The sequence below is a fragment of the Suncus etruscus genome, chromosome 9 (assembly GCF_024139225.1).
Source record: "Suncus etruscus isolate mSunEtr1 chromosome 9, mSunEtr1.pri.cur, whole genome shotgun sequence".
NCBI classification, from domain to species: domain Eukaryota; kingdom Metazoa; phylum Chordata; class Mammalia; order Eulipotyphla; family Soricidae; genus Suncus; species Suncus etruscus.
This window is the reverse complement of record NC_064856.1, coordinates 68,644,993-68,670,355: the sequence shown is the minus strand read 5'-3', so window position 1 is coordinate 68,670,355 and position 25,363 is coordinate 68,644,993. Positions and strand designations below refer to the sequence as shown.

The following is a 25,363-nucleotide window of genomic DNA, read 5'->3' as shown; positions in this document are numbered from 1 at the left end:
TCTCAAAGTCATTTCTAGTTAGAATAAAAATTAACTTAACGGGGCCGGAGAGATAGCATGGAGATAAGGCATTCGCCTTGCATGCAGACGGTTGGTGGTTCGAATCCTGGCATCCCATATGGTCCCCTGAGCCTGCCAGGAGCGATTTCTGAGCGTGGAGCCAGGAGTCAGGAGTGACCCCTGAGCGCTGCCGGGTGTGACTCAAAAACAAAAAAAAACAAACAAAAAAACTTATTTTTTTAGTTCTTTATAGGACTCTAAAAATTTTATATAGCATTCTCTTTGCTAAATTTGAACCTGTTTACCCCCACTATTGCTCATTTTCAGGCTTTGTTTTATTTTATACCAATCTGTATTCAATCTAGCTGAATATAAGTTTTTTATAGATCTTCTATAGTACTTTGTGGTTTTTTTTTTTTTTTTTTTTTTGGTTTTTGGGCCACACCCGGTAACGCTCAGGGGTTACTCCTGGCTATGTGCTCAGAAGTTGATCCTGGCTTGGGGGACCATATGGGACACCGGGGGATCGAACCGCGGTCCGTCCAAGGCTAGCGCAGGCAAGGCAGGCACCTTACCTTTAGCGCCACCGCCCGGCCCCCTAACCCTCTTTTTTTTCTAGTTTATTGAGGTGTAAGGTTTAATTGTTTATTTGAGATATTTATTTATTTATTTATTTATTTATTTTGGTTTTTGGGCCACACCCGTGACGCTCAGGGATTACTCCTGGCTATGTGCTCAGAAGTCGCTCCTGGCTTGGGGGACCATATGGGACACCGGGGGATCGAACCGCGGTCCATCCAAGGCTAGCGCAGGCACCTTACCTCTAGCGCCACCACCCGGCCCCTATACTTTGTGTTTTTTTAAGTATTTATTTGGAGGCTGGAAAGAGAGTTCGGGTTAAGGTGTTCCCCTTGCATGCAGCTATCCTAGGTTTAATCATATGGTCCCCTGAGCACCAGGAATAAATCCTAATTGCAGAGAAAGGAGTGACTCCTAAGCATCACTGGGTGTGGTTAAAAAAAAAAAAACTTGAAAGATTGTAGAATTGACTTAACTAGATTGCCCTGTGTGCCATTTATTCTTTGTTGTGATTGTAGTGCATGTGTTATAATTTATAGGCTTAATGATTTGAAGATAGTTTTTGAAATAAAGAATTAATGTGTGGGCCAGAGATATAGCATGGAGGTAAGGCATTTGCCTTGCATGCAGGAGAACAGTGGTTCGAATCCTTGCAGCCCATATGGTCCCCTGAGCCTGCCAGGAGCGATTTCTGAGCACAGAGTCAGAAGTAACCCCTGAGAGCTGCCGGGTGTGACCCAAAAACAAAAAAAAAAACAAAAAAACAAAATAAAAAAAAAAGAATGTGTATGTAGTATTTGTCTTAGTTTGGTTCTGAGATTTTGACTGCTCAGCTATATGAAATTTTGTGTAGTTTGAAAGTGTTGTATATATTATTGATTATTTTATGTCCAATTGTATGCATATAATTTTAAAATATTGCTTCTAGCATCCTACATGCCAAACATGCCAGGTGGAATATCTTCATACCCCTCTGGATATGCTCCCAATCCCAGGTAATGAATCTTTCAGCCTATTGTATTAGAATTTTGGTTTTGAAATAAAAATATAATAGATGCTGCTTAGGGCATTACATTTAGTTACAATTAATGGAAGGTAAACTTGGTTTATTAATGAAAATTATGGTGCATAGTTCAAAAACTTTCTCTTTTCTAGATAAAGGTAATTCATTCTGTTTAGAGAGGAGTGAGGTGGAATAATAACATTGATCTTGATTGGTTTGGGACTGAAAATCCTTCTTAACAGTTCATTCAGTTATAGATTGGTGAAAAATTAATTCATCACCAATTATAATGCATATTTAGTTAAGAAGTGAAAGAAAGGTAATATTTTTATATTTTAATATTTCTGTAACTTACAGGGAGCCCATTAATGATTTATATAATTTCAGTCAGCATGATGATCAACATTCATTATGTTCACTGACTGTGTACTGTCATGCGTGTTTGTGTTTTGCTAGTCTTTACTGTTGAACCACAGCATGACCCTTTTTGTGGCGAGTTGGGGCTAGGTAAATGGGCCACATCTGGAAGTGCTCAGAGGCTATTCCCAGCCTGTGCAAGGGGAGGACCTTGTAGTGGTGTCTAGAATCAAACCAGGGTTAGCTGTACGCAAAGCAGTATGTCTCTTGTTTTGGTTTGATTTGGGGGTTATATCTGGTGGTTTACAAGGATTACTCCTGGTGATGCTTGGGAGTGACCGAATGTCGTTCTGGGGATTGAACCCAGGTCGGCAGCATGCAGAACAAGAACCAAACAAGCTAAGAAGCTCAGGGATTGTATATGGTGCCAGGGATTGAACTCTGGTTGACTCTATGCAAGGCAAGCACCTTTCTCTCTGCTCTATCACTCTGGCCCACTCAAATACATTTTTTACTTAATGAAAAACTCTAAACATAACCATGGAGGAGAAATTGAGCAGGCTCAATAAATAATCTAGGAATGATTTGAAATTAATATCTAGACCCAGAAGAGTTTTATCTGAGTTTGCTGAAAAATTTAAAAATGATTACAGAATATCTTTGTAAAAATGGTAGAAACCCTGGGTGGGAAGTCAAATTTATTCCAGTTCCAGAAATGTAGATTCAAAAATTTCAGAGCCAGATAGTTCAGTAGGTAGGTCACTTAACTTTTGGATTTGATTCCTACCACTCTATATGGTCTCCCATACCCACCAAGAGTGGCCCCTGAGCACATCCAGGCATGAACCAAGCTCCCCCCTCTCCCCCCACAAAAAAAGAAAAATTTCACAAAGACATTTCCTTGCATTATTACAGCATGAGTTTCTAGCAATTAGAAATTAAAGTTCTGGGGCTGAGGCTATGGCTCAGGATTTGTGTACATGCTTTGCAGGCAGGAGACACATTTGATTCCCCTGAGCACCACACCAGAAGTAGCCCCCAGAGCTCTGCTGGGTATGACCTAAAACCAAAATAATACAGTTACTAGTCTTCATGTACCCATTAGAAATAAAAATCTTTCATTTAAAATCTTCAGTTTTGCTTTTTTTAAAATACTTTATTGAAATCATTCAGTTTTGCTTTTATATTAGTAAATGAAAGATGAAAGAATATCATAATTACAGTGAGCCTCCAGTAAGTAACATAGAAAATTTTGTTGGTAATACATCATAAAGTGAAAGCAGGATTAATAGAATTTGGACCACTCACTGTAAAAAGATTACCATGGGGCTGGAGAGATAGCACAGCAGTAGGGTGTTTGCCTTGCAAGCAGCCAATCCCAGATGGATGGTGGTTTGAATCCCAGCATACCATATGGTCCCCTGTGCCTGCCAGAAGCAATTTCTGAGCACAGAGCCAGGAGTAACCCCTGAGTATAGCCAGGTGTGACCTAAAAAGCCAAAAAAAAATTTGCTATGAATTCTAGCTTTTGTGCTGGGCTATTGTTTTCTCCTTCCTGAGGGAGGGAGATGAGGATGCTTGATCATAGTTCTCAAATATTTATCTGTGATAATTGTGCAGAGTTACTATTTAGATATGGTGGTTGTAGTGCTTGTCAGGACTCACACATCTGTTCACAGTACATAAAGGGACTTGCACACTTTGTTGCTGCACCAGAGATCCCAAACAGCAGAGCTGCTGGGATCATACTTATAGCCTTAAGTCTTTTGCTCTTTTTTTTTTTTTTTGGTTTTTGGACCACACCCATTTGACGCTCAGGGGTTACTCCTGGCTATGCGCTCAGAAGTTGCTCCTGGCTTGGGGGACCATATGGGACGCCGGGGGATCGAACCGCGGTCCGTCCTAGGCTAGCGCAGGCAAGGCAGGCACCTTACCTCCAGCGCCACCGCCCGGCCCCCTTTTGCTCTTTTTCAATTACAGTTACAAGAATTACATTCAGTGGTATTCAGGGACTATCAGGATGACATTCCAGCAGTTCTGGAAGGTTGGATGTGGTGCCAGAATTCAAACCCAGGGGGCCTTGCATGCAATATAACTGTGCTTCATTCCATCCTTGGTATCCCATATGGTCCCCCGCACCTGCCAGGAGCGATTTCTAAGCACCTATCGGGTGTGGCCAAAAACAAACAAACAGAAACTGCTTTATTGTTTGAAATATATCCCTAGCTTATTTATCCTCATAGATCACATTTATTCTGTTTTTGCACAAATTTGGGTATGTAATTTTAGCAACAATGAATAATAATGATCTACCCTTTATTGAAAGCTCACATTATTTTTTTGTTTTTTTTTTGGGGGGGTGGGGGGTTTTCAGGCCACACCCGTTTGATGCTCAGGGGTTATTCCTGGCTAAGCGCTTGGGGGGACCATATGGGACGCTGGGGGATCGAACCGTGGTCCTTTCCTTGGCTAGCGCTCGCAATGCAGACACCTTGCCTCTAGCGCCACCTCGCCGGCCCCGCTCACATTGTTTTAAATGATGTTCTAAGTGTTTAAAAACACTTTGAATGGGGCCAGAGCGGCATCTGCCTTACCAGTGCTGGCCTAGGATGTACCAAAGTTCCATCCCCCGGCATTCCATATACTCCCTCAAGCCAGGAGTGATTTCTGAGCGCATAGCCAGGAGTAACCCATGAGTGTCACCGGGTGTGGCCCCCAAAAACCTAAATAAATAAATAAATAAACAAACAAACAAACAAACACTTTTGGAGGAGCCAACAACCTGGGAGTGTGCAGGGCTTATTCCTAGATCTGCACAAGATCATTCCTGGTGAGCTCAGGTGAGTGGATTATATGGGGTGCCAGGGATTGAATCCAGATTGGCCCTGTGCAAGTAAAACACCCTACGTACTGTGCTATTGCTCCTGCTATGCACTCAGATAGCGCTTCTGGCTTGGTGGACCATATGGGATGCTGTGGATTGGTCCATACTGGGTCAGTCATGTACAAGGCAAACACCTACGGCTGTGCTATCGCTCCAGCCCAGAGAAAAGTATTTTTATTCCCATTTTATATAGGAGGGAAATTGCACCTTAAGAGAAGTTAGATGCCTGGTACATAGTAGAGATTTAAACTCAGTTTTTCTTGGAAACCTGAACCCATGAGTCATGTTGCCCTAGACTTCTTAATGTGCTCTGCTTGGATCTGTATCAGAGCTTTGCTTGTTTTTCTTTATCATGTACTAAAAGATGAATTCCATTGGTTTCACCAGTTATTAAATTTTTAATGTATGATCTGGTTTAAGTTACTCTCAGTTCTGGGTATTTTATTAAAATAAATTTAGGGGGGCCGTCGAGGTGGCGCTAGAGGTAAGGTGTCTGCCTTGCAAGCACTAGCCAAGAAAGGACCGCGGGTCGATCCCCCGGTGTCCCATATGGTCCCCCCCCCCCCCCAGCCAGGGGCAATTTCTGAGCGCTTAGCCAGGAGTAACCCCTGAGCATCAAACGGGTGTGGCCCGAAAAACCAAAAAAAAAAAAAAAGGAATAAAATAAATTTAGGAAAGTTTGGGAGGGTGGGGAGTAGTACCCAGAAACAAATTGACTAAAGAGCATCTGTTTTGCACACATGAGGCTGGTGATACCAAGAATTGGATACCTTAGACTGCCTCACTGTTTTCCATTTGAGTTTCTCAGTGCTATGACAAAGTATTTTCCACACTGTGACCAGGTATGTGTAAATACCACGACTAAAGTGAATCACCCCTGGCAAGCACCACAATCAAAACCATCAAAACCTACCAACTAAAAAGTAAATCCAGACTCACTAATGAATTTCTTATAACTTTGCTTGAATAGACATCAGTATCTCTAAAACTGGCCAAACTCAAGTTATTTCAGTGTTGTAGCATCCTGACATTTACTTAAAATTTTTTTTCCCAGTGGTTACCCAGGCTGTCCTTACCCACCTGGTGGTCAGTATCCTGCTACAACAAGTTCCCAGTATCCTTCCCAGCCTCCTGTGACCACTGTTGGTAAGTATCCTACAGAATTGTTTTCTTCACCTTATAAAGAAAGTCAGTTTCCTTTTGTAAAATTATTTCACTTTAAAATTATTTGCAACTTTTCCTCTTTAAAGGAAAACCTGAATATTCAGCTAGTATAATCTTAAAACATGAAGTGATTTTTTTCATAAACCTTTTATGAGGGAATAAACATTTTTTCAATGCTTTTAATATGTGTTGAACTTTTCTTGGCTTTCTTAGCCTGGTTATATATTAAAACATGAGCATCTTTAGAAAAAACACCACTGGAGGGCCAGGGTGATGGCACAGCTGTAGGGTGTTTGCCTTGCAAGTGGCTGACCCAGGATAGACCTTGCCACATAGCCAGGATTGTAACCCCTGAGCATCACAGGGTGTGGCCAAAAAAAAACGAACAAACAAAAAAACCCACTGGAAATGAGAGGGTTGAGTGAGACAAATTATTATAAATTAGTTCTTCATTGCTTTCTAGTTGTCTGCAATATAATTTCATTTAACTGGAAAAGTTAAGGTGATAGGAGAACTTTCATAGGTTCCCACTGCATTATATACTTATCTGTTACCACATGTGCCACCATATCTGCCATCATCCTCTTGTTACCATAGATTAGTGATCTTTGTTTCTGTCTAAAGCTGATTTTTTCACTGATAATGTACTCTTTAGTGTACTCAGGAGTTTTATTTCAACAATACTTTTCCCTTCATACCAAGCTCCCACTATTTTGTTTCTTTTCCCTTTGTAGCAGAATCCCTTGAGACAACTGTCTATGCTTACTATCTCCAGTTCTCTTTTTCTCTTTCAAACTGTTTGGGACTTCCTTTATACTATTACATTAAAATTAATTTCGCCAACGTCTCCAGTGACTTATGAGGTTAAATCTAACGTCCCAATTTGTTAGTTTCTTTTTTGGCCACATCTGGCAGCGTTCAAATGTTACTCCTGGCTCTGCAAAGAAATCACTTCTTTTTTGTTTTGTTTTGTTTTCGGGCTACACCCAGTGATGCTCAGGGATTACTTCTGGCTATGCACCACTCAGAAATTGCTCCTGGCTTGGGGGGGACCATATGGGATGCCAGGGGATCGAACTGAAGTTTGTCCTTGGTTAGCTCATACAAGGTAAACATCCTACTATTTGTGCCACTGCTCTGGCCCCAGAAATAACTTCTTGCAGGCTTGGGGGACTACATTGGTCAGCCATGTACAAGGCAAATAAATGCCCTATTCACAGTGCTTTCTCTCCAGCCCCTAAATCATTGACTTCTAAACCATCGTAAAAGGTTTTTATATTTCTTTCCTTGATCCCCTATATCTTTTTAACACAGCAGCTGAGTGGGCCTAATAAAACATAAAGCCTGTCACTGCTTAAAACTCTCTAGTGTTTTCCTATTTTACTGAGAGTTTCTAGTTCGTAAGTTTAGAAAGTTTGTAAGCTTAAAAGACCCTATGTGATAATCTTTTTCTCCTAGCTCTATTCACTGCCCCTACCCCCAATGTACAGTCAGATCCCAAGATGTATAAGTCATTGGTGAGGTCAGAGTTGCTGATGGAGTTAGAGTTGCTGGATGTAGTCACTGGTGAAATCAGATCTCAAGCTTGTAGAACACTCACAAAGAAACATCCACCAGCCATTTTGCTAGAGTAACTCAGTTTATTATAGGTAGGAAAGGGATATTTATATTAGGGGAGAGGTTGTTTTTTTTTGTTTTTTTTTTTGTTTTGTTTTGTTTTGTTTTGGGGTCACACCTGGCAGTGCTCAGGGGTTATTCCTGGCTCTTCGCTTGGAAATCGCTCCTGGCAAGCTCAGGGGACTATATGGGATGCCTGGATTCGAACCACTGTCCTTCTGCATACTATCTCTCTGGCCCCTATATTAGGGGAGAAATGGTGGAGAATAAGGTTTGAACTCTGTGTCAGAGGATGTGAGAAGGGATTATGACATGGTATGTGCTTGTGAGAAGGGATTATGACATGGTATGTACTTCTGTTTTTAGAGAAGACCTTAAGGAGATTAGGGAAAGCAGGATGTATATTCTGGATGTGTGCTCTGGTGTATGCTTAAGGTAATTAGCTACACCACAGTTTTTTGTTTCGTTTTGTTTTGGTTTGTTTTGGTTTAGTTTGGTTTGGTTTTTGCTCACATGTTACTCCTGATTCTGGATTCAGGAATCATTCCTGCCAGGCTTTGGGGACTGGCTTGAAGGAACGTTTGGGATGCCAGGGATCGAACCCAGGCAAAGCAAATGCCTACTCTCGGGGCTGGGGAGATAGCATGGAGGTAAGGTGTTTGCCTTTCATGCAGAAGGACGGTGGTTCGAATCCCGGCATCCCATATGGTCCCTGGGCTTGCCGGGCAATTTCTGAGCTTAGAGCCAGTAGTACCCTGAGCGCTGCTGGGTGTGACCCCAAAACAAAACAAAAAAAATGTGGCTCGCAAATGCCTACTCTCTGTTATCACTCAGGATCGAACCCAGATCGGCCTGCTCTCTGTGTTATCACTCAGGCCCTTGACCCCAATTTTTTATTCTGACCTTGTCTCTTTATATTTCTGTCTTAGAATTTGTGCACTGTGTTTCTTTTACATGTTTTCCTTTACATGACCAATCTTGTACTACTACCAACTCTACAAAACACACTTCTTTTTTTTTTTTTTTTTTGTTTTTTTTGTTTTTCGGGCCACACCTGTTTGATGCTCAGGAGTTACTCCTGGCTAAGCGCTCAGAAATCGCCCCTGGCTTGGGGGGACCATATGGGACACTGGGGGATTGAACCGCGGCCCTTCCTTGGCTAGCGCTTGCAAGGCAGACACCTTACATCTAGCGCCACCTCGCCAGCCCCAAAACACACTTCTTATGCCACAAACAGGACTTATTAATATATTGAATTTTGTCTTTTACTAATTTGCTTAGTGACTAATAAATTTAGAATCTTGGGACGGGGTGTTGTTATTTGGTTTTTGTTTTTGGGCCACACCCAGCATCACTCAGGATTTACTCCTGACATGCTCAGGGAACTATATGGGATACCAGGGATCCCGGGTCCATCCCGGGTGGCTGCGTGCTAAACAAACAAAAGCCCTACCACTGTGCTATTACTCTGGCCCCATCTTGTGAGGGTGTTTTTCTTTCATCTTTTGTATCATAAATGATAACCATGCTGCAAAAATATTGTATGTTTGGGGCCGGTGAGATGGCGCTAGAGGTAAGGTGTCTGCCTTGCAAGCGCTAGCCAAGGAAGGACAGTGGTTCGATCACCTGGCATACCATATGTTCCCCCCAAGCCAGGGGCAATTTCTGAGCGCTTAAACAGGAGTAACCCCTGAGCATCTAAAGGGTGTGGCTGAAAAAATATTGTTTTCTGTCTTTAATAAAACACAGCACCCTCATATAAATCTACCTTCTTTAAGTGAACAAATAGAAAATGCCCTAATTACATCTGAAATTTCTGCCACCCCTCTGAACTTCCAGTTCCAGTAAGTGTGGAGAGGAGAGGTACCATCTACTTTGGGAAAATCTCTTATTCTCTAGCAAAGCACAATAATTCTTGCTAAACTTTATATTTCAGTTTAGGTATCACTAGTGAAGTGGAAATAGTACTGAGTTGATAGTATAATCTCTTTGGTTTATAAAGATTCTGTTTTTGTGGGGTTTTTTGTTTGTTTTTTGGGAGGTGGTCACACCCGGCAGTGCTCCTGGCAGGCTCAGGGGACCATATGGGATGCCGGAATTTGAACCACCGCCCTTCTGCATGCAAGGCAAACGCCCTCCCTCCATTGCTATCTCTCCAGCAGCCACAAAAACAATTTTTCTGGTTTTTTTTAAGAGTACTTAGGGGGCCAGAGTGATAGCACAACAGGTGGGGCATTTGCCTTGCACACAACTGACCCTGGACAGACTTGGGTTCGATTCCCAGCATCCCATCCCTGAGCACTGCCAGGTGTGGCCCAAAAAAGAATAGAGTACTTTATTAGAAAATCTAGAAATTGGGCCCGGAGAGATAGCACAGCGGCCTTTGCCTTGCAAGCAGCCGATCCAGGACCAAAGGTGGTTGGTTCGAATCCCGGTGTCCCATATGGTCCCCCGTGCCTGCCAGGAGCTATTTCTGAGCAGACAGCCAGGAGTAACCCCTGAGCACTGCCGGGTGTGGCCCAAAAACCAAAAAAAAAAAAAAAAAAAAAGAAAATCTAGAAATTGTTTCATACTGTGATGTTGAATATCATTTAATCTACTTTGTTTTCTGCCTCTTATTGCTTGTGTTCCATTTGTTTAGATTTTTGTTTCTTTGAGGGCCATACCTAGGGTGACTCAAGGTCTCTTGTAGCTACATGCTTGGAGACCACTTCCAGAATGTGACCTGAGATTGAACCCAGTCATTCCTCCTGCATGCAAAGCAAGCATTCAGCACTATTGTAAAACATTGGTGAATTTTAAAACTATAATAAAGGAAAGCAAAAACTTAGTTTTATTTGAATATTAGAGTTTACAGGCACCATTTTCTCACTGTATTATTGGTCATAAGGAGTTGTGTGGTTATGCTGTGGTACTAAGGACATGAGAGTGAATGATTATCTAGTGAATGATTAAACTATGATAGTTTAATTTTATTGGTTTTAGTTTTATAGTGGATAGAAAATTGGGGATAGTGATAGAGGGAAGGTCCTACTGGTGGTGGGATTGGTGTTGGAACATTAAATGCCAGAAACTACTGTACATGAACAACTTTGCAAACCATGGTGTTCAAAGTTTAAAAAAATAACTAACCTGCTCCTTCATTAGAGTTATGGGTGATAACTCTTAGAGATAAAGCTAATTAACTCTTACTTTAGAATTTTATTTAGAAAACATCTTAATATTTTCAGTTTTAGAATTTAATATTATCATTTTAAGATTTGGTTTTGTTTCTAAAATCAACATAAATAAACAAGGATCAAATAATTTTGGAAGTCTAAATTAGATAGTTTTAACTTTATAATAATAAAATTCTACCTTTATATTTTTTATGCCATAGTAATTTTAGATAACATTGCATACTGAGGGCCCAGAGAGATAGCACAGCGGCGTTTGCCTTGCAAGCAGCCAATCCAGGACCAAAGGTGGTTGGTTTGAATCCCGGTGTCCCATATGGTCCCCCGTGCCTGCCAGGAGCTATTTCTGAGCAGACAGCCAGGAATAACCCCTGAGCAATACCTGGTGTGGCCCAAAAACCAAAAAAAAAAATTGCATACTGAAACTGTCTTATTTACTGGGCATGTCATAATCCTTGAAATGCAGTATTGTAGTACTATTGTCAATTTGCCTAGATACAAGAAATCATGAAAGAAAACAAGCTTTCTATGGTTTTCTTTTTCTTCATTGTTTGCTTCAGTCACTTTTTTTTTTTTTTTTTTCAGAATTAAAAGTACAACATTGAGTAGTGGTAGAGCATTTGCTCAGGGACCACTCCTGGTGGTACTGGGAGGACCATGTGGGTACTAGGGGTTAAAACTAGGTCAGCTGCATACAAACTCCTGGTGGTACTTGGTGGACCATGCAGGTACTGGGGATGAAATCCAGGTCAGCCACATACAAGTAGGGCATCTGTATGCGGCTGACCTGGGTTTAATCACCAGTACCTACATGGTCCTCCAAGTACCACCAGGAGTGCTCCCTGAGCAAAGAGCATGTTTATATATATGTATATATATGTATATATGTATATGTATATGTATATATATATCCCCCCAGTGCTAAGCATCAAACCTAAGGCCTCACATGTAAAGTATATCCTTTATCACATCTCCTACCCAATTCCCCTCTCCCACTGCAGGGCCACACCTGGTGATACTCAGAGTTGGCCCAATTTTTATTTTTAAAGAGGGCTTTGTTGGAATATAGTCATCTCATGTGTGTTGTTGCATATTTTTTTTAAGTCTTATTTAAAATACCGAAGTAGGGGCCAGAGCAATAGCACAGCAGTAGGGCATTTGCCTTGCATACAGCCAACACAGGACGGACTCCAGTTCCAATCCTGATATCCCATATGGTCCCCCTAGCCTGCCAGGAGCAATTTCTGAGCACAGAGCCAGGAGTAACCCCTAAGCGCTGCCGATATGGCCCAAAAACAAAAATAAAATAAAATACCAAAGTGGACACCCCTGCAAATACTGCCACTGAATGAGTTCATATATATAGTCCATCTTTTGATTCATATTTAGTAGAGAAAAGAAATGGATGAGAAAATAGGAATGTTTTCAAGTTAATAACAGTTTCTTGAGAGGATAAGAAGCTAGTAAACATGACAAGGGTTTCTTGCCTGTCTTGTCCAGTGCTATTCTTCCCTGTCTGGCTGTCTTGAATTTAGCTTACAGAAACTGTTCTTCCAGTATATAGCATCCCAGGCAGCTCCTGGGATGTATTAGTGTATACTTACTTATGTGTGGATTTGGGCACCTCTTCTCCACAGTGTTTCACAGACTTCCTTTGGAAATACCTGCCTCATCTGCAGGGTAAGTAGCATTTTCTTCCATCCTGATCAGTCATTAGTCATGAGTGCCAGTTTTTATGTTGAGGGCTTGTGCTAAATGTTAAAGCCTTTTCTGCCACAAAAATCCAAAATAATGATAAATTTTGAAAGTTTTTTTGGGAAAAAGGCCTTATTACATAGAACTGGTCTATAAGGGTTCAGTGTGATCGGCCTTAAATCTTTCTGGAATAGTGAGTACATAATCTGTCTCAAACATATAAAATCTTTTAGGAAATTTCAACAACAGATATTTTTTTTTGGGGGGGGGCACACCCGGCGGTGCTCAGGGGTTACTCCTGGCTGTCTGCTCAGAAATAGCTCCTGGCTGGCACGGACGGCCATATGGGACACTGGGATTCGAACCAACCACCTTTGGTCCTGGATCTGCTGCTTGCAAGGCAAACGCCACTGTGCTATCTCTCCGGGCCCAACAACAGGTTTATTTTTAATTAAAAGAAAGTAGGAGATGAGGATTCATTTGGCTTTCTGTGGTTATTCCAAAAGGACAATCTCAACATTGTAGATAAATAAGGAAGTGTCTTGATTCTGATCCACATTTTTGAAGAATGTCGTGTTACTGTCTTCAGATTGACTTTTGTTGCTTTTTTATGTTTGCCAGTAGCATTTTCATCTTGTCCCCTTTCCTTTCACTATTGCTGCTGCTGCTTCAAGTGATGGGGCAGGGAGGGTGCACGCAGTGGGGGGTTCTCACTAGGTAGGAGCTTCTCACTAGGCATCTGCTTGAGTTGCTCTCTGGAGGTCCTATTGTGCTGATATGTGCTGTTTAAAGGTCACACTGCTCTCAACACCTGATTTGATGGGCTGGCTGGAGGTTGTACATACACTGTGTGGCACTGAGGACCCAAATTGTAGCGTCATCAGGATACTATTCTAATTAGACTCACAGCCTCAGACTTTTATAATGAGGCAAGTTTGCTTTACCATTCAGCTGACCCCTGTATTTTCATTGTTTATAATCGTGATATTAGAATGATTTTGTAGCACCATTTTTTTGTAAATAGTAAGTACTTTGATATTCTATTTAGGTCTAGAGGTATTTGAAATTAGTGCTTATATAAACTGATTTAACTCTTTGTGGCACATGTTTATATTCAGAATGTATAAACTTACTCATGGCATGCTTTTATTTCTTATATTGATACCTGGTGTTCAGTCCAATGCCTCATATTTATGAAGCTTTTATTTCTTATTTTGATACCTGTTGTTCAGTCCAATGCCTCATATTTATGAAGCTTGCACTCCACCAGTGAACTATATTCCTAATATCTGATAGCTTTCTTTAAAAAAATGTTTTCTGATTATGACTATAGAGACTTTATTGCTCTGGTTCAGTTTTAAAATTACAAGTTCCTTGGGCTAGGGAGAGCTCAAAGAACTAGTGTATTTTGCATGCATTAGTCTTGAGTTGAGTTCCTAACATTACGTGGTCCCATCTCACAAGTACTGCTGGAAGAAGCCCTTGATCATCACAAGGTGTTTCCCATCCCCCATAAAAGGTAGACTTCCTCTCTGTTTTTTACAGTAAAGTTCTGTCTTAATCACAGACCTTGGCAAAGAGCTTCATATACACTTTTGCGAATTACTTAATTAATTTCCCTGGTTTGTGCTTAACAGCATAAAACAAAGCCTTTGCTCATATAGTTTGAAATGTTCTACTTACAATAAAAAAATTATCATGGGCGGAAGTCATGTGGGTTTGAGTCAGTTTTCTACAGGAAATTAACACAGTTTTTAAGTAATAGTTTATAATGGCATGATTTGGGCTCTGTCTGCATTTTATTCTTTAACAAAAATCCAGTCCATAAATGGTGTTTTCAGCAGATAACATAAATTAAAAATGCTTGGCAGACAGGGAATATGGCTTAAAGTACTAGAATGTATGCCTTGTGGGAGTTCTGGATACAGTCCTTGACATCACATTATCTCCCAAGCATTGCTAGGAACACATATGTGTGCCCATATATATGTGTGTGTGTGTGTGTGTGTGTGTGTGTGTGTGTGTGTGTGTGTGTGTGTCTGGCTGAAAGTTGCTGGTGAAAGTTGAAAGCAGAAAAATTTCTTCAGCACAGTACAGTAGGTAGGGCACTTTCCTTGTACTCAGCCAACCCAGATTCAGTCTTCAGCATCCCTTATGGTTCCCCAAGCACCACCAAGAATAATTCCTGAAGGCAGAGCAGAGCCAGGAGTGACCCTTTAACAGCGCCAATTGTGACCCTCCCTCCCCCCAAAAAAGGGCAAAATATAATATAATTAAAATTTTTTTCTTTGTTTTATGGACCACACACAGCAGTGCTCAGGGATCACTCCAGGCAGGCTCAGGGACCACATATGGTGCTGGGGATTAATCTGATTGGCTACCCGTAAGTCTGTTCTATTACTCTGGCCTCAGGATTTCTAACATTTTTAGTGGTGGGTGTCTCATGTATTGCCAGGCCTTTCTGCAATTCTCAGCTATTTGGGTCTTTGGTTCAATGCATGGCCCGAGAATGCAGTGCGACCCCTGTGCTGTAGGAATACCCAAGTTACCCCTAGTGTTGAGAGCCTCTAGTGCATAGATGACGAACATATAGCACTCATGCCAGCACGCGAAGGCCTTGCAGCTGGCTTGCAGGAAGGTCCACAATTAAGATATGCAGCGTGGCGGGAGGCAAGTGTGCCAGTGTCTACTTTGCAGCTCACCTGGCAACAGGGCCGGTCTGGCCATTGGGAGGATGTGCTGGCACTTTGAGGAAATTCTTTGGTTTTGTGCGGCAGTTTGGGCACTCAGCTCAAAAAGGTTAGCCACCACTACTCTAGTGTTTCACCTTATGATGCTTGGGAGATCATGTGGTACCAGGAGTCAAACTTAGGTCAGACACAGACCAGGTACATCCAATTAAACACTGTTTATATAACAACAGTTTGTTTTGTGTGCATTATTGTGGATTTACAATTTTACTATAGGTATCTAGCCAGGTTTCCAGTCCATACAATTAAGAATTCTTAGAGGGGTCGGAGCTATAGACAGCGGTAGGGCATTTGTCTTGCATGCAGCCAACCCTGACAGACCTTGGTTTGATTCCGGCATTCCATATGGTACCCGGAGCCTCCCAGGAGTGATTTCTGAGCACAAAGCCAGGAGTAACCCCTGAGTGTCACTGGGTTTGTCCCCAAAAACAAAAGGGGGGGGGAAGAAGAAGAATCCTTAGAGAAATGTATCAAATCTAAGTCATTGGGACTATGTATCTGTGAGCTGTGTTTTGTCTTGTCTTGGGACCACATCCTGCAGTCCACAGGTCACTGCTGGTGGTGATTCAGTACCAAGAATTAAATCTGAACATTTCGCATGTAAAGCGTATGCTAGTACATTGAGCTGGCTCTCGAACCCCTGATAATTATTTTTTTTAGACTTAAAGGAATGTAACAATACTTGGAGTTATAGCATATTGATGTACATTTTAAGAATTAAAATATATGGGGGCCGGAGAGATAGCACAGCGATGTTTGCCTTGCAAGCAGCCGACCCAGGACCCAAGGTGGTTGGTTCGAATCCCGGCGTCCCATATATTCCCCTGTGCCTGCAAGGAGCTATTTCTGAGCAGATAGCCAGAGTAACCCCTGAGCACCGCTGGGTGGGGCCCAAAAAAACAAAAAACAAAAAGAATTAAAATATATGAACAAAAAGAGCAAGAGCTAGCACAGCGTGTAGGTTGTTTGCTGTGCACACAACCAACCTGGGTTTAATTCCCAGCTTTTGATCTCCAGCATCCCATATGGTCCCCTGAGCCTGCCAGGAATTCTTCTTTTCTTTTCTTTTTTTCTTTTCTTTCTTTCTCTTTCTCTTCCTTCCTTCCTTCCTTCCTTCCTTCCTTCCTTCCTTCCTTCCTTCCTTCCTTCCTTCCTTCCTTCCTTCTTCCTTCCTTCCTTCCTTCCTTCCTTCCTTCCTTCCTTCCTTCCTTCCTTCCTTCCTTCCTTTCTCTTTCTCTCTTTCTCTCTTTCCTTCTCTCTTTCTCTCTCTTTCTTTCTCTCTTTCTCTCTTTCTCTCTTTCTCTCTTTCCTTCCTTCCTTCCTTCCTTCCTTCCTTCCTTCCTTCCTTCCTTCCTTCCTTCCTTCCTTCCTTCCTTCCTTCCTTCCTTTTTTTTGATTTTTGGGCCACACCCAGTGACGCTCGGGGGTTACACCTAACTATGTGCTCAGAAATTGCTCCTGGCTTGAGGAACCATATGGGATGCTGAGAGATCGAACCGCGGTCCATCATGGATCAGCCGAGTGAAAGGCAAATGTCCTACCGCTGCACCATCACTTCGGCCCATGCCAGGAGTAATTTCTGAGTACAGAGCTAGGAGTAACCCCTGAGCACCTCTGAGTATGTTCTCAAAAACAACTCCAAAAAAGACAAAAACAAACAAAAAAGTGTGAAGAACTGATTGTTAAATGTTGATGTTATAATATAAATCTGCAAAAGTAAAAGTTCTCCAGATCTAGTGGTCCTCTCAGTAGAGTACTTTTTTTGCATGGAGTATTGCCAACCAAAGAAATCTTCTTGAGCTTTTTTTCCCCTTTGGGGTGGGGGCACACCCAGTGGTGTTCAGGGGTTAGACTTGGCTCTGCAATAAGAAATTACTCCTGGCTAGCTCCAAGATCCCCATGCGGGGATCACTCCCAGGTCGGCCCTGTGCAAGGCAAACAAACACCTCACCCACTGCTATCACTCCGGCCCTTTCCTGAGCTTTTCTATCTAGCTTTAATTTATTTTTATTTTGTTTGTTTGTTTTTTGTTTTTGGGCCACACCCGTGACGCTCAGGGGTTACTCCTGGCTATGCACTCAGAAGTCGCTCCTGGCTTGGGGGACCATATGGGACACCGGGGGATCGAACCGCGGTCCATCCAAGGCTAGCGCAGGCAAGGCAGGCATCTTACCTCTAGCGCCACCACCCGGCCCCTTATTTTTATTTTGAAGCTATTTCCTGTGGTACTTGGGGGATTGCCCAATGCTGAGGATTAAACCCAAGACACAAATACACACACATGCAAAAATCTTCACTCTAATCCTTTGTTTCCATCCCCCTATCCAGAATTTTTATTAGAATGCTTTCATTGTAATTGATCAGCCTTTAGTCTGCAGTCACATCAGAAATTGCAACACAACTGCTTGATCCAAAACCCCTACCATAAATGACATTGTTAGACTGTCTGTGGAGTATGGTCTCCAAATATGTCAACAGTATTATGAGGCCAGGCATTCCAAAGTCTTTTAAAATCACTTAAGGAAGGACAGACTAAAAATTCTTGTCCTGGGAAAGGACAAAGACACCAATCTGGTAAAGTTCATTTCTATTATGTAGGACCAGTAGTGAAGTCTTTTGCTTTAGAATACAAAAAAAAAAAATAAAAGGTACATTTAAAAAATATTAAAATGCTCAGAATTTCCTGATGACATAATTTCAAGATAAGAGAGATAGCACAGCGGCCTTTGCCTTCAAGCAGCCAATCCAGGACCTAAGGTGGTTGGTTTGAATCCCGGCGTCCCATATGGTCCCCCATGCCTGCCAGGAGCTATTTCTGAGCAGATAGCCAGGAGTAACCCCTGAGCACTGCCGGGTGTGGCCCAAAAAACAAAATTAAAAGAAAGACAACATGGAAAAGCCAGAGCAATAGCATAGCAGGTAGGGCATTTGCCTTGTACTTGGCTGACCTAAGTTTGATCTCCAGGTCCCCCAAGCCTGCCATGAGTAACCCCTAAACACCACTGGGTATGTTACAAAAAGAAAAGAAAAGAAAAGAAAAGAAAAGAAAAGAAAAGAAAGACAACTAGAGTAGTAGAAAAGGAGTTACTTGCTTAACTAAAATATATATGGTTTGGGAACCAGAGCCATGGCGAAGCAGTAGGACATTTGCCTTGTACGTGGCTATTCTAGGACAGACCGTGGTTCGATCCCCGGGCGTCCCATATGGTCCCCCAAGCCAGGAACAATTTCTGAGCGCATAGCCAGGTGTAACCCCTGAGCGTCACCAGGTGTGGCCCAAAAACAAAAACAGACAAAAAAAAATTGGCTTGGACCATTACTCATATTACAACAAGGAATTAGGGGTAAGCCTATACGCTGAAAAAATTGTTCATGCTTCATTAGAGAATACCCCTTTTAACAAATATAACTTCTAGTATTAAGTTGGTTTTGATAAAAATTATTTTATTTGCAGCTTACAGGTATTTTTAATATTTTTAAATGTGTTGTGAGAAACCAAAATTACATAGATATACAGAATTAGCTTATCAAAAAAAAGGCAAAACCAAAGCTGAAATAAAATTAGTTAAATTTTGGCAACATTTTACAGTAAATATTTGGGTGTCCCTTAAGTCAGAACAGTAGACAGTTACTTTGCACACAGTAACCCAAGTATATGGTCAACCTGAGCACCTAAGTGAAGATCCAGGTGTAAGCCCTGAGCACCACTGGATGTATCCCAAAAACAATATAAAAACTGAGGGACCAGAGAGATAGCCTTGCATGCATGAAACTGATTCAGGGTGGACAGTGGTTCAAATCCCAGCAGCCCATATGGTCCCCCAAGTCTGCCAGGAGCAATTGCTGAGCGCAGAGCCAGGAGTAACCCCTGAGTGCCACTGGGTGTGACCCAAAATTAAAAAAAAAGGGGGGGGCAGAGAGATAGCATGGAGGTAAGGTGTTTGCCTTTTTTTTTTTTTTTTTTTTTTTTTGGTTTTTGGGCCACACCCAGCGTTGCTCAGGGGTTGCTCCGTGCCTGCCAGGAGCAATTTCTGAGCATGTTCCAGGAATAACCCCTGAGCACTGCCAGGTGTTACCCCCCCCCAAAAAAAAAAAACCACCAAAAAAATATTGCAATAAATACTGCAATAAATATTAAATAAATAAATAAATAAATATTGCAAAATACTTCACATTCTATTACTTTCAACAACCATTTGTTTAAATACAATCTCCCTTCAAGGTTAAAAAGTGTTAATAGTCTAGTCTTCCCACGTTTTTAAGGTAGTAGAATTAATGATTATTTCATTTGGTTTAACACTGCAGTTAATAATACAGATAATTAAAATATAATTTTATTTTTATTTTTTTTTTGGTTTTTGGTTTTTGGGTCACACCCGGCGGTGCTCAGGGGTTACTCCTGGCTGTCTGCTCAGAAATAGCTCCTGGCAGGCACGGGGGACCATATGGGACACCGGGATTTGAACCAACCACCTTTGGTCCTGGATCGGCTGCTTGCAAGGCAAACGCTGCTGTACTATCTCTCCGGGCCCAAAATATAATTTTTTATCTCTTGTATTTGTAAAGTTTCAGTAATTGCCTTCTACATCCTAAGAACTTCTAAGGTAACTCTTCCCCAGGACTTCTAGAAGATGGTTCTGTTAGTTTCACACAAAAATTTTATCAACATTTGTTCCTACAATGAGGCTACAAAGAAATACCCAGTTCTTTCCCTCCTGAAAAGTATGTTTTTAAGTTGATACAGTAAGAAAGATTTTATTTGTTGTGTGTTGTTTTGGAAAATAAATATGGTTAAGAAAATAGACCTTTAATGATTAGCCTTAACTATAATAGAAAAGATTAGACTTTGATATTCAAAAACAGTCAACTTTGAGTTAGGCCTAGGATACTTCCAGAGGTACTTAGGGCTAGTCCCATGGCCTGGAATAGAGAACCCAATTTGGCCATGTGCAAGATGTCAGCCCCTAAGAGTGGATTTGTAGGCAGAGTGGGAGTTGGACTGTTCTAGATCATGCAGCTTCATACTACTTACTATATCATTTTATAGTACTTTATTTAACCCATATACTTTTTTCCCCCCTTTTTGGGCCATACCCTGTGACTCTCAGATGTTACTCCTGGCTATGCACTTAGAAATCACCCCTGGCAGGGCTTGGGGATCAAACCAAGGTCTGTCCTGGATCAGCCACGTGGAGGCAAATGCCCTAATGTTCTGCTATTGTTCTGGCCCACCATATACAATTTTAAGGGCATAAAAGCATTAAACACTTTTTGTTAGAGTTATTTAAGAGTTTAAATCAGAAGAGACCAAAGAGATAGTACAGTGGAGGCAGGGTTTTTGCCCTGCACAAGGCCAAACTGGGTTCAATACCCAGCAACTCATATTCTTTCCTGAGCAAAAATCAGCAGATCAGAGATCAGCAGAGATCCCAGAGATCAATAGCAGAGCCAGGAGTAAGCCCTGTGCACCATTGGTGTGGCTAGCACAAGAACAAAACAAACAAACAAAAAAAAAAACTTTAAGGTGAGTAGAGCTGATTATAGAAAAATACTGGATCACTCAGACCAGTCATTTGTAAATCTTTCAGGAAGTTTATGATTAACATGAGTTTGTTGGTAACAAATATAAGTGGTTCATTGTTTTAAGAATAAATTTGGGGTGTGTTGATAAGGCCAGCCAAGGAGAAGTCTACAGTAGCAACAACAAAAAAAAAAATCTTGGGGGGGGGGGGGCGCAGAGAGATGGCACAGAGTGGCCTTGAATGTGGCCAACCCAGGAGATGGTGGTTCGATTCCTGGTATCCCGTATGGTCCCATGAGTCTGCCAGGGACTATTTCAGAGCACAGCCAGGAGTAACCGTGAGTGCCGCTGGGTGTGAACCAAAAAAAAAAAAAAAGTAAAAGAAAAAAATCTGTTAGGAAAGCAGAATCACAGATGGATTTATACCAGTGTGTCATTCTCCTCCATTCATTTTCCTACCATTTTATTTTTATTTTTTTTACACCTATAGGTTCAGGACTTTTTCCTAGCTCTGCTCTGTATTCATTGGATAGTCTTTTGTAGTGGTGGGGATTGAACTTGGGTCAACCATATGCAAGGCAATTGCCTTATTTATACTTCACAATTTGAGCATCTTTTCTTTTCTTTCTTTTTTTTTTTTTTTTTTTGGTTTTTGGTTTTTGGGTCCTACTTGGCAAGTGCTCAGGGGTTAGTCCTGGCTCTAGGCTCAGAAATCGCTTCTGGCAGGCTGGGGGTCCATATGGGATGCCAGGATTTGAACCACCGTCCTTCTACATGCAAGCCAAATGCCTTGCCTCCATTGAGCATCTTTTCTTAACATCTCCCATCTTGAACTAGTAGCCACTGTTAGTTTATACTTTATGTACTTCTATCTATAAATCTGAACTTTAATCATAAAAGGCAAGATTTTTTTTTTACATCCTAAAAGCCAGTTATTATCTATCTAAAGGAGTGATATACCCATTGGCAAATGAATTCATGTGATGTTGGAGAAGACTGGACTTGAACTCAGGCAATCAAAACTAGAAAGTACAGTTTCTCAGATTAGCCTATGTTTGGGGCAAGGTAGCAAGGTGATTAAATAAACCTGTCCTTATTAGAGCAAAGCTGAACAAGAAAAGCAAAGGAGCCATTGGTCACTGTGCTTATGAAGAGGGACAGATGAAGAGTAAAAAGCTTCTGGACCTTCCAAGTTGTCTTGCTGAGAATAAGAGGTTCTTGCTTTTGAGCAGTGAGGAGTTGGGCATGCAGTTAAAGTGGTATTGAGATTATTGTTACAAGGGCCGGAGAGATGATAGCACAGGGGAAGGGCATTTGCCTTGCAAGCAGCCGACCCAGGACCAACGTGGTTGGAATCACAGCATCCCATATGGTCCTCCATGCCTGCCGGGAGCAATTTCTGAGCACGGAACCAGGAGTAATCCCTGAGCACCACCGGGTGTGGCCCAAAAGCAAAACCAAAATTCTTGTTACATAGGAAGCTGGTTGGAAAGAGACTAGAAGATTTTTTTCTACCTGATGGCTCAGATTATCCTCAGGTAATGTTCTGAGGATACAGGTTGGGGAGACCTACTCTGGGTCTGTAAATAGTTAAAGAGGGCAAGGACTCTAAAAAATAAAAATCCAGAGTGGAGGGATAGCACAGGAGGTATGGCACTTAACTTGCATGCAGTTGACCCTGGTTAGAATTCATAGCACTACCAGATGGGACCATACTTTGAAGAAAAAAAGAATTGAAGTTTTCTTTAAATTATGACAAGGAAAACCTAATTTAGAGTTTAGAGGTCTTGAGAATATTATGTATGTGAGGATGCCTTCACTGGCAGCTTATATACAGGACCAACGAAGTAGACAAGAAGATGGGTCTAAGAACTAGAATGTTCACTGAGGTTAGTGATAGTAATGGGATAAGGCACTTGCCTGGCATCCCACTGATTGAAGTTAAAGTCCCCAGCACCATATGTTACTTGAAGCACTCTCAAGAGTGATGACTGAGCAAAGAGCCAGTAGCACCTGAAAACTTACCTCCAGGTGAAGTTGCCAGCCAGAAGAAATGATTGGAGATTGAAATTGAGTTCATCAGTTCATAATATGATAAAGATTTGCAGCTCACATTCAGAGTAGACAATGAAGTTTAAAAGTATTTACTAATTCTTTTTTTTGTTTGTTTGTTTTTTTTTGGGGGTCACACCCGGCGGTGCTCAGGGGTTACTCCTGGCTGTCTGCTCAGAAATAGCTCCTGGCAGGCACGGGGGACCACATGGGACACAGGGATTCGAACCAACCACCTTTGGTCCTGAATCGGCTGCTTGCAAGGCAAATGCCGCTGTGCTATCTCTCCGGGCCCAATTTACTAATTCTTATATGATATTTTATTATAGTTGAAGATCAAAAAAAATCGTACATTTGATTAGGGCCTTCAATGAAGGACACAGTCATAAAATTATTCATACTAACAGTAAAGGAACAAAAAATATCTGATGGATGTTTAATTAGATGTGAACAGAAATCACTGTAGTAAAGAATCTGAGAATAGGGGCCGGGAAGGTGGCGCTAGAGGTAAGGTGTCTACCTTGCAAGCGCTAGCGTAGGACGGACCTCGGTTCGATTCCCCGGCGTCCCATATGGTCCCCCCAAGCCAGGGGCGATTTCTGAGCTCATAGCCAGGAGTAACCCCTGAGCGTCAAACGGGTGTGGCCCAAAAACCAAAAACAAAAAAAAAAAAAAAAAGAAAAAAAAGAATCTGAGAATAGAAGTGTATCAGTGGAATTTATTCTCTGTTATTCTTTGTTGCTCATTTGTTCTTTCCTGTTCTTTTTGGAAATGGAGGAAGAATAAATCTCTTGTAGTAAGGTAAATTATACATAGGAAATACGTAGGAGCAGCCCTACATAATAGAGAAAATAGCTCATTGTTTGAATCTACAGATAAAGCCAGCAAAAACCAATTAACTTTTCGGGGAAAGCATTTGTGAGTCAACATAAATTTTAATGTTATTTTATGAAATTACAACAGTTTCTTTCCACTTTAAAAGTGTTAACTCGTTTTGTCCTATTTCTGAAGTTTCCTGTTCAAGGATTTAAAAGAGCTTTAGAAGTTAGTGGTTTTACCTTTATTTTTCTCACAGGTCCCAGCAGGGATGGCACCATCAGTGAGGACACTATCAGAGCCTCTCTCATCTCAGCAGTCAGTGATAAACTAAGATGGCGGATGAAAGAGGAAATGGATCGTGCCCAAGCAGAACTCAACGCTTTGAAACGTACAGAGGAAGACCTGAAAAAGGGTCACCAGAAATTGGAAGAGATGGTTACCCGTTTAGATCAAGAAGTAGTAAGTAACTCACTAAATACTTGTGATTTTTAGCCCTAATAACATGTTTTTGTTTATCCTTGACATTGTGAGTACAATGTGAGTTCAGAAAAATTCTATGTACTTAAGTGAACGTTACCTTCTTTGTGGCTTTTAAAAATGGAGTGTATAAAATTTGGAATTTGGTTTGGGGATTGAACTACAGAAGCATTTTTGCTTGTTCCTTACCGGAGGTAATGTTTTGACACAAAGAGTACATGTTTGAGAACATGTGCCAGCAGAAATGATTTGAGAGTTCCAAACCACAGTAAAAATCATGGCAAACATGGGGCCAGAGTGGTGGCGCAGCAGTAGGGCATTTGCTTTGCAAGTGACTGACCCAGGACAGACAAACGTTTGATCCCCCAGTGTCCTATATGGTCTCACAAGCCAGGAGCGATTCTGAGCGCGTAGCCAAGAGTAACCTCTGAGCATCACCACTTGTGGCCCCAAAACAAACAAAAGTAAATCATGGCAAACATTTGAGTATAGACTGATTTAATAATCCAGAGGTGATTAAGGTGATTACCGTATTTCCCAGTGTATAGGACCACCCCCTAAATTTGCAGTTAAAACATAGGTTTAGGCCTATATTCACTGTATCAGACAGAACGTTCCTGTGCTGCAACTGTATGTACACAACAAGCAAAGGTTCAAAGGTTATACTGTCATAGACTTCCTCTCTGACTCTGGCCAATCTGAGCAGGCTTTTGACAGTGTAGATTCGGGTCCAGAACATTGTCTAATTTGCATGCATAAAAAGACTGCTTGGACAGCCAGTCCTGGACCAAAGGTGGTTGGTTCGAATCCCGGTGTCCCATATGGTCCCCTGTGCCTGCCAGGAGCTATTTCTGAGCAGACAGCAGGAGTAACCCCTGAGCACTGCCGGGTGTGGCCCAAACACCACCACCCCCAAAAAAAAAAAAAAAAAAAAAGACTGCTTGGATTGGCTGAGTTAGAGAGGCGGTCCGAGCAGCCTTGCAGTCATTGGTGCAGGATCGAGTTGGAAAATTCGTTTTGTGGCGATATTCAGACAATTTTCGTTTAGCAGTATATTGAAACATTTTTCAGGATCTACTCGGCGTATAAGACGACCCCTGATTTTCGGTTGACTTTTTTTTGTTTCAAAAGTCGTCTTATACGCCAGAAAATATGGTAATATAACTGGAAGGCACAGTGCTAGGTTTGATTCCCAGCATCCTATTTGGATCCCCCAAGTATCACAATTCCTGAGTGCAGAGCTTCAGCATACTAACCCTTCAGCATTGC

General features: G+C 41.6%; 1 protein-coding gene across 1 annotated transcript in view; it reads left to right on the top strand.

The window, feature by feature from the left end:
* Window positions 1-25,363, top strand: part of TSG101 (tumor susceptibility 101) — a 50,733-nt gene that overhangs the window by 22,021 nt on the left and 3,349 nt on the right. Inside the window, exons 6-8 of the mRNA XM_049781053.1 lie at window positions 1,508-1,574; window positions 5,878-5,969; window positions 23,874-24,076. Coding sequence (XP_049637010.1) covers window positions 1,508-1,574; window positions 5,878-5,969; window positions 23,874-24,076 — 362 coding nt within the window. The remainder of the gene's footprint in view (window positions 1-1,507; window positions 1,575-5,877; window positions 5,970-23,873; window positions 24,077-25,363) is intronic.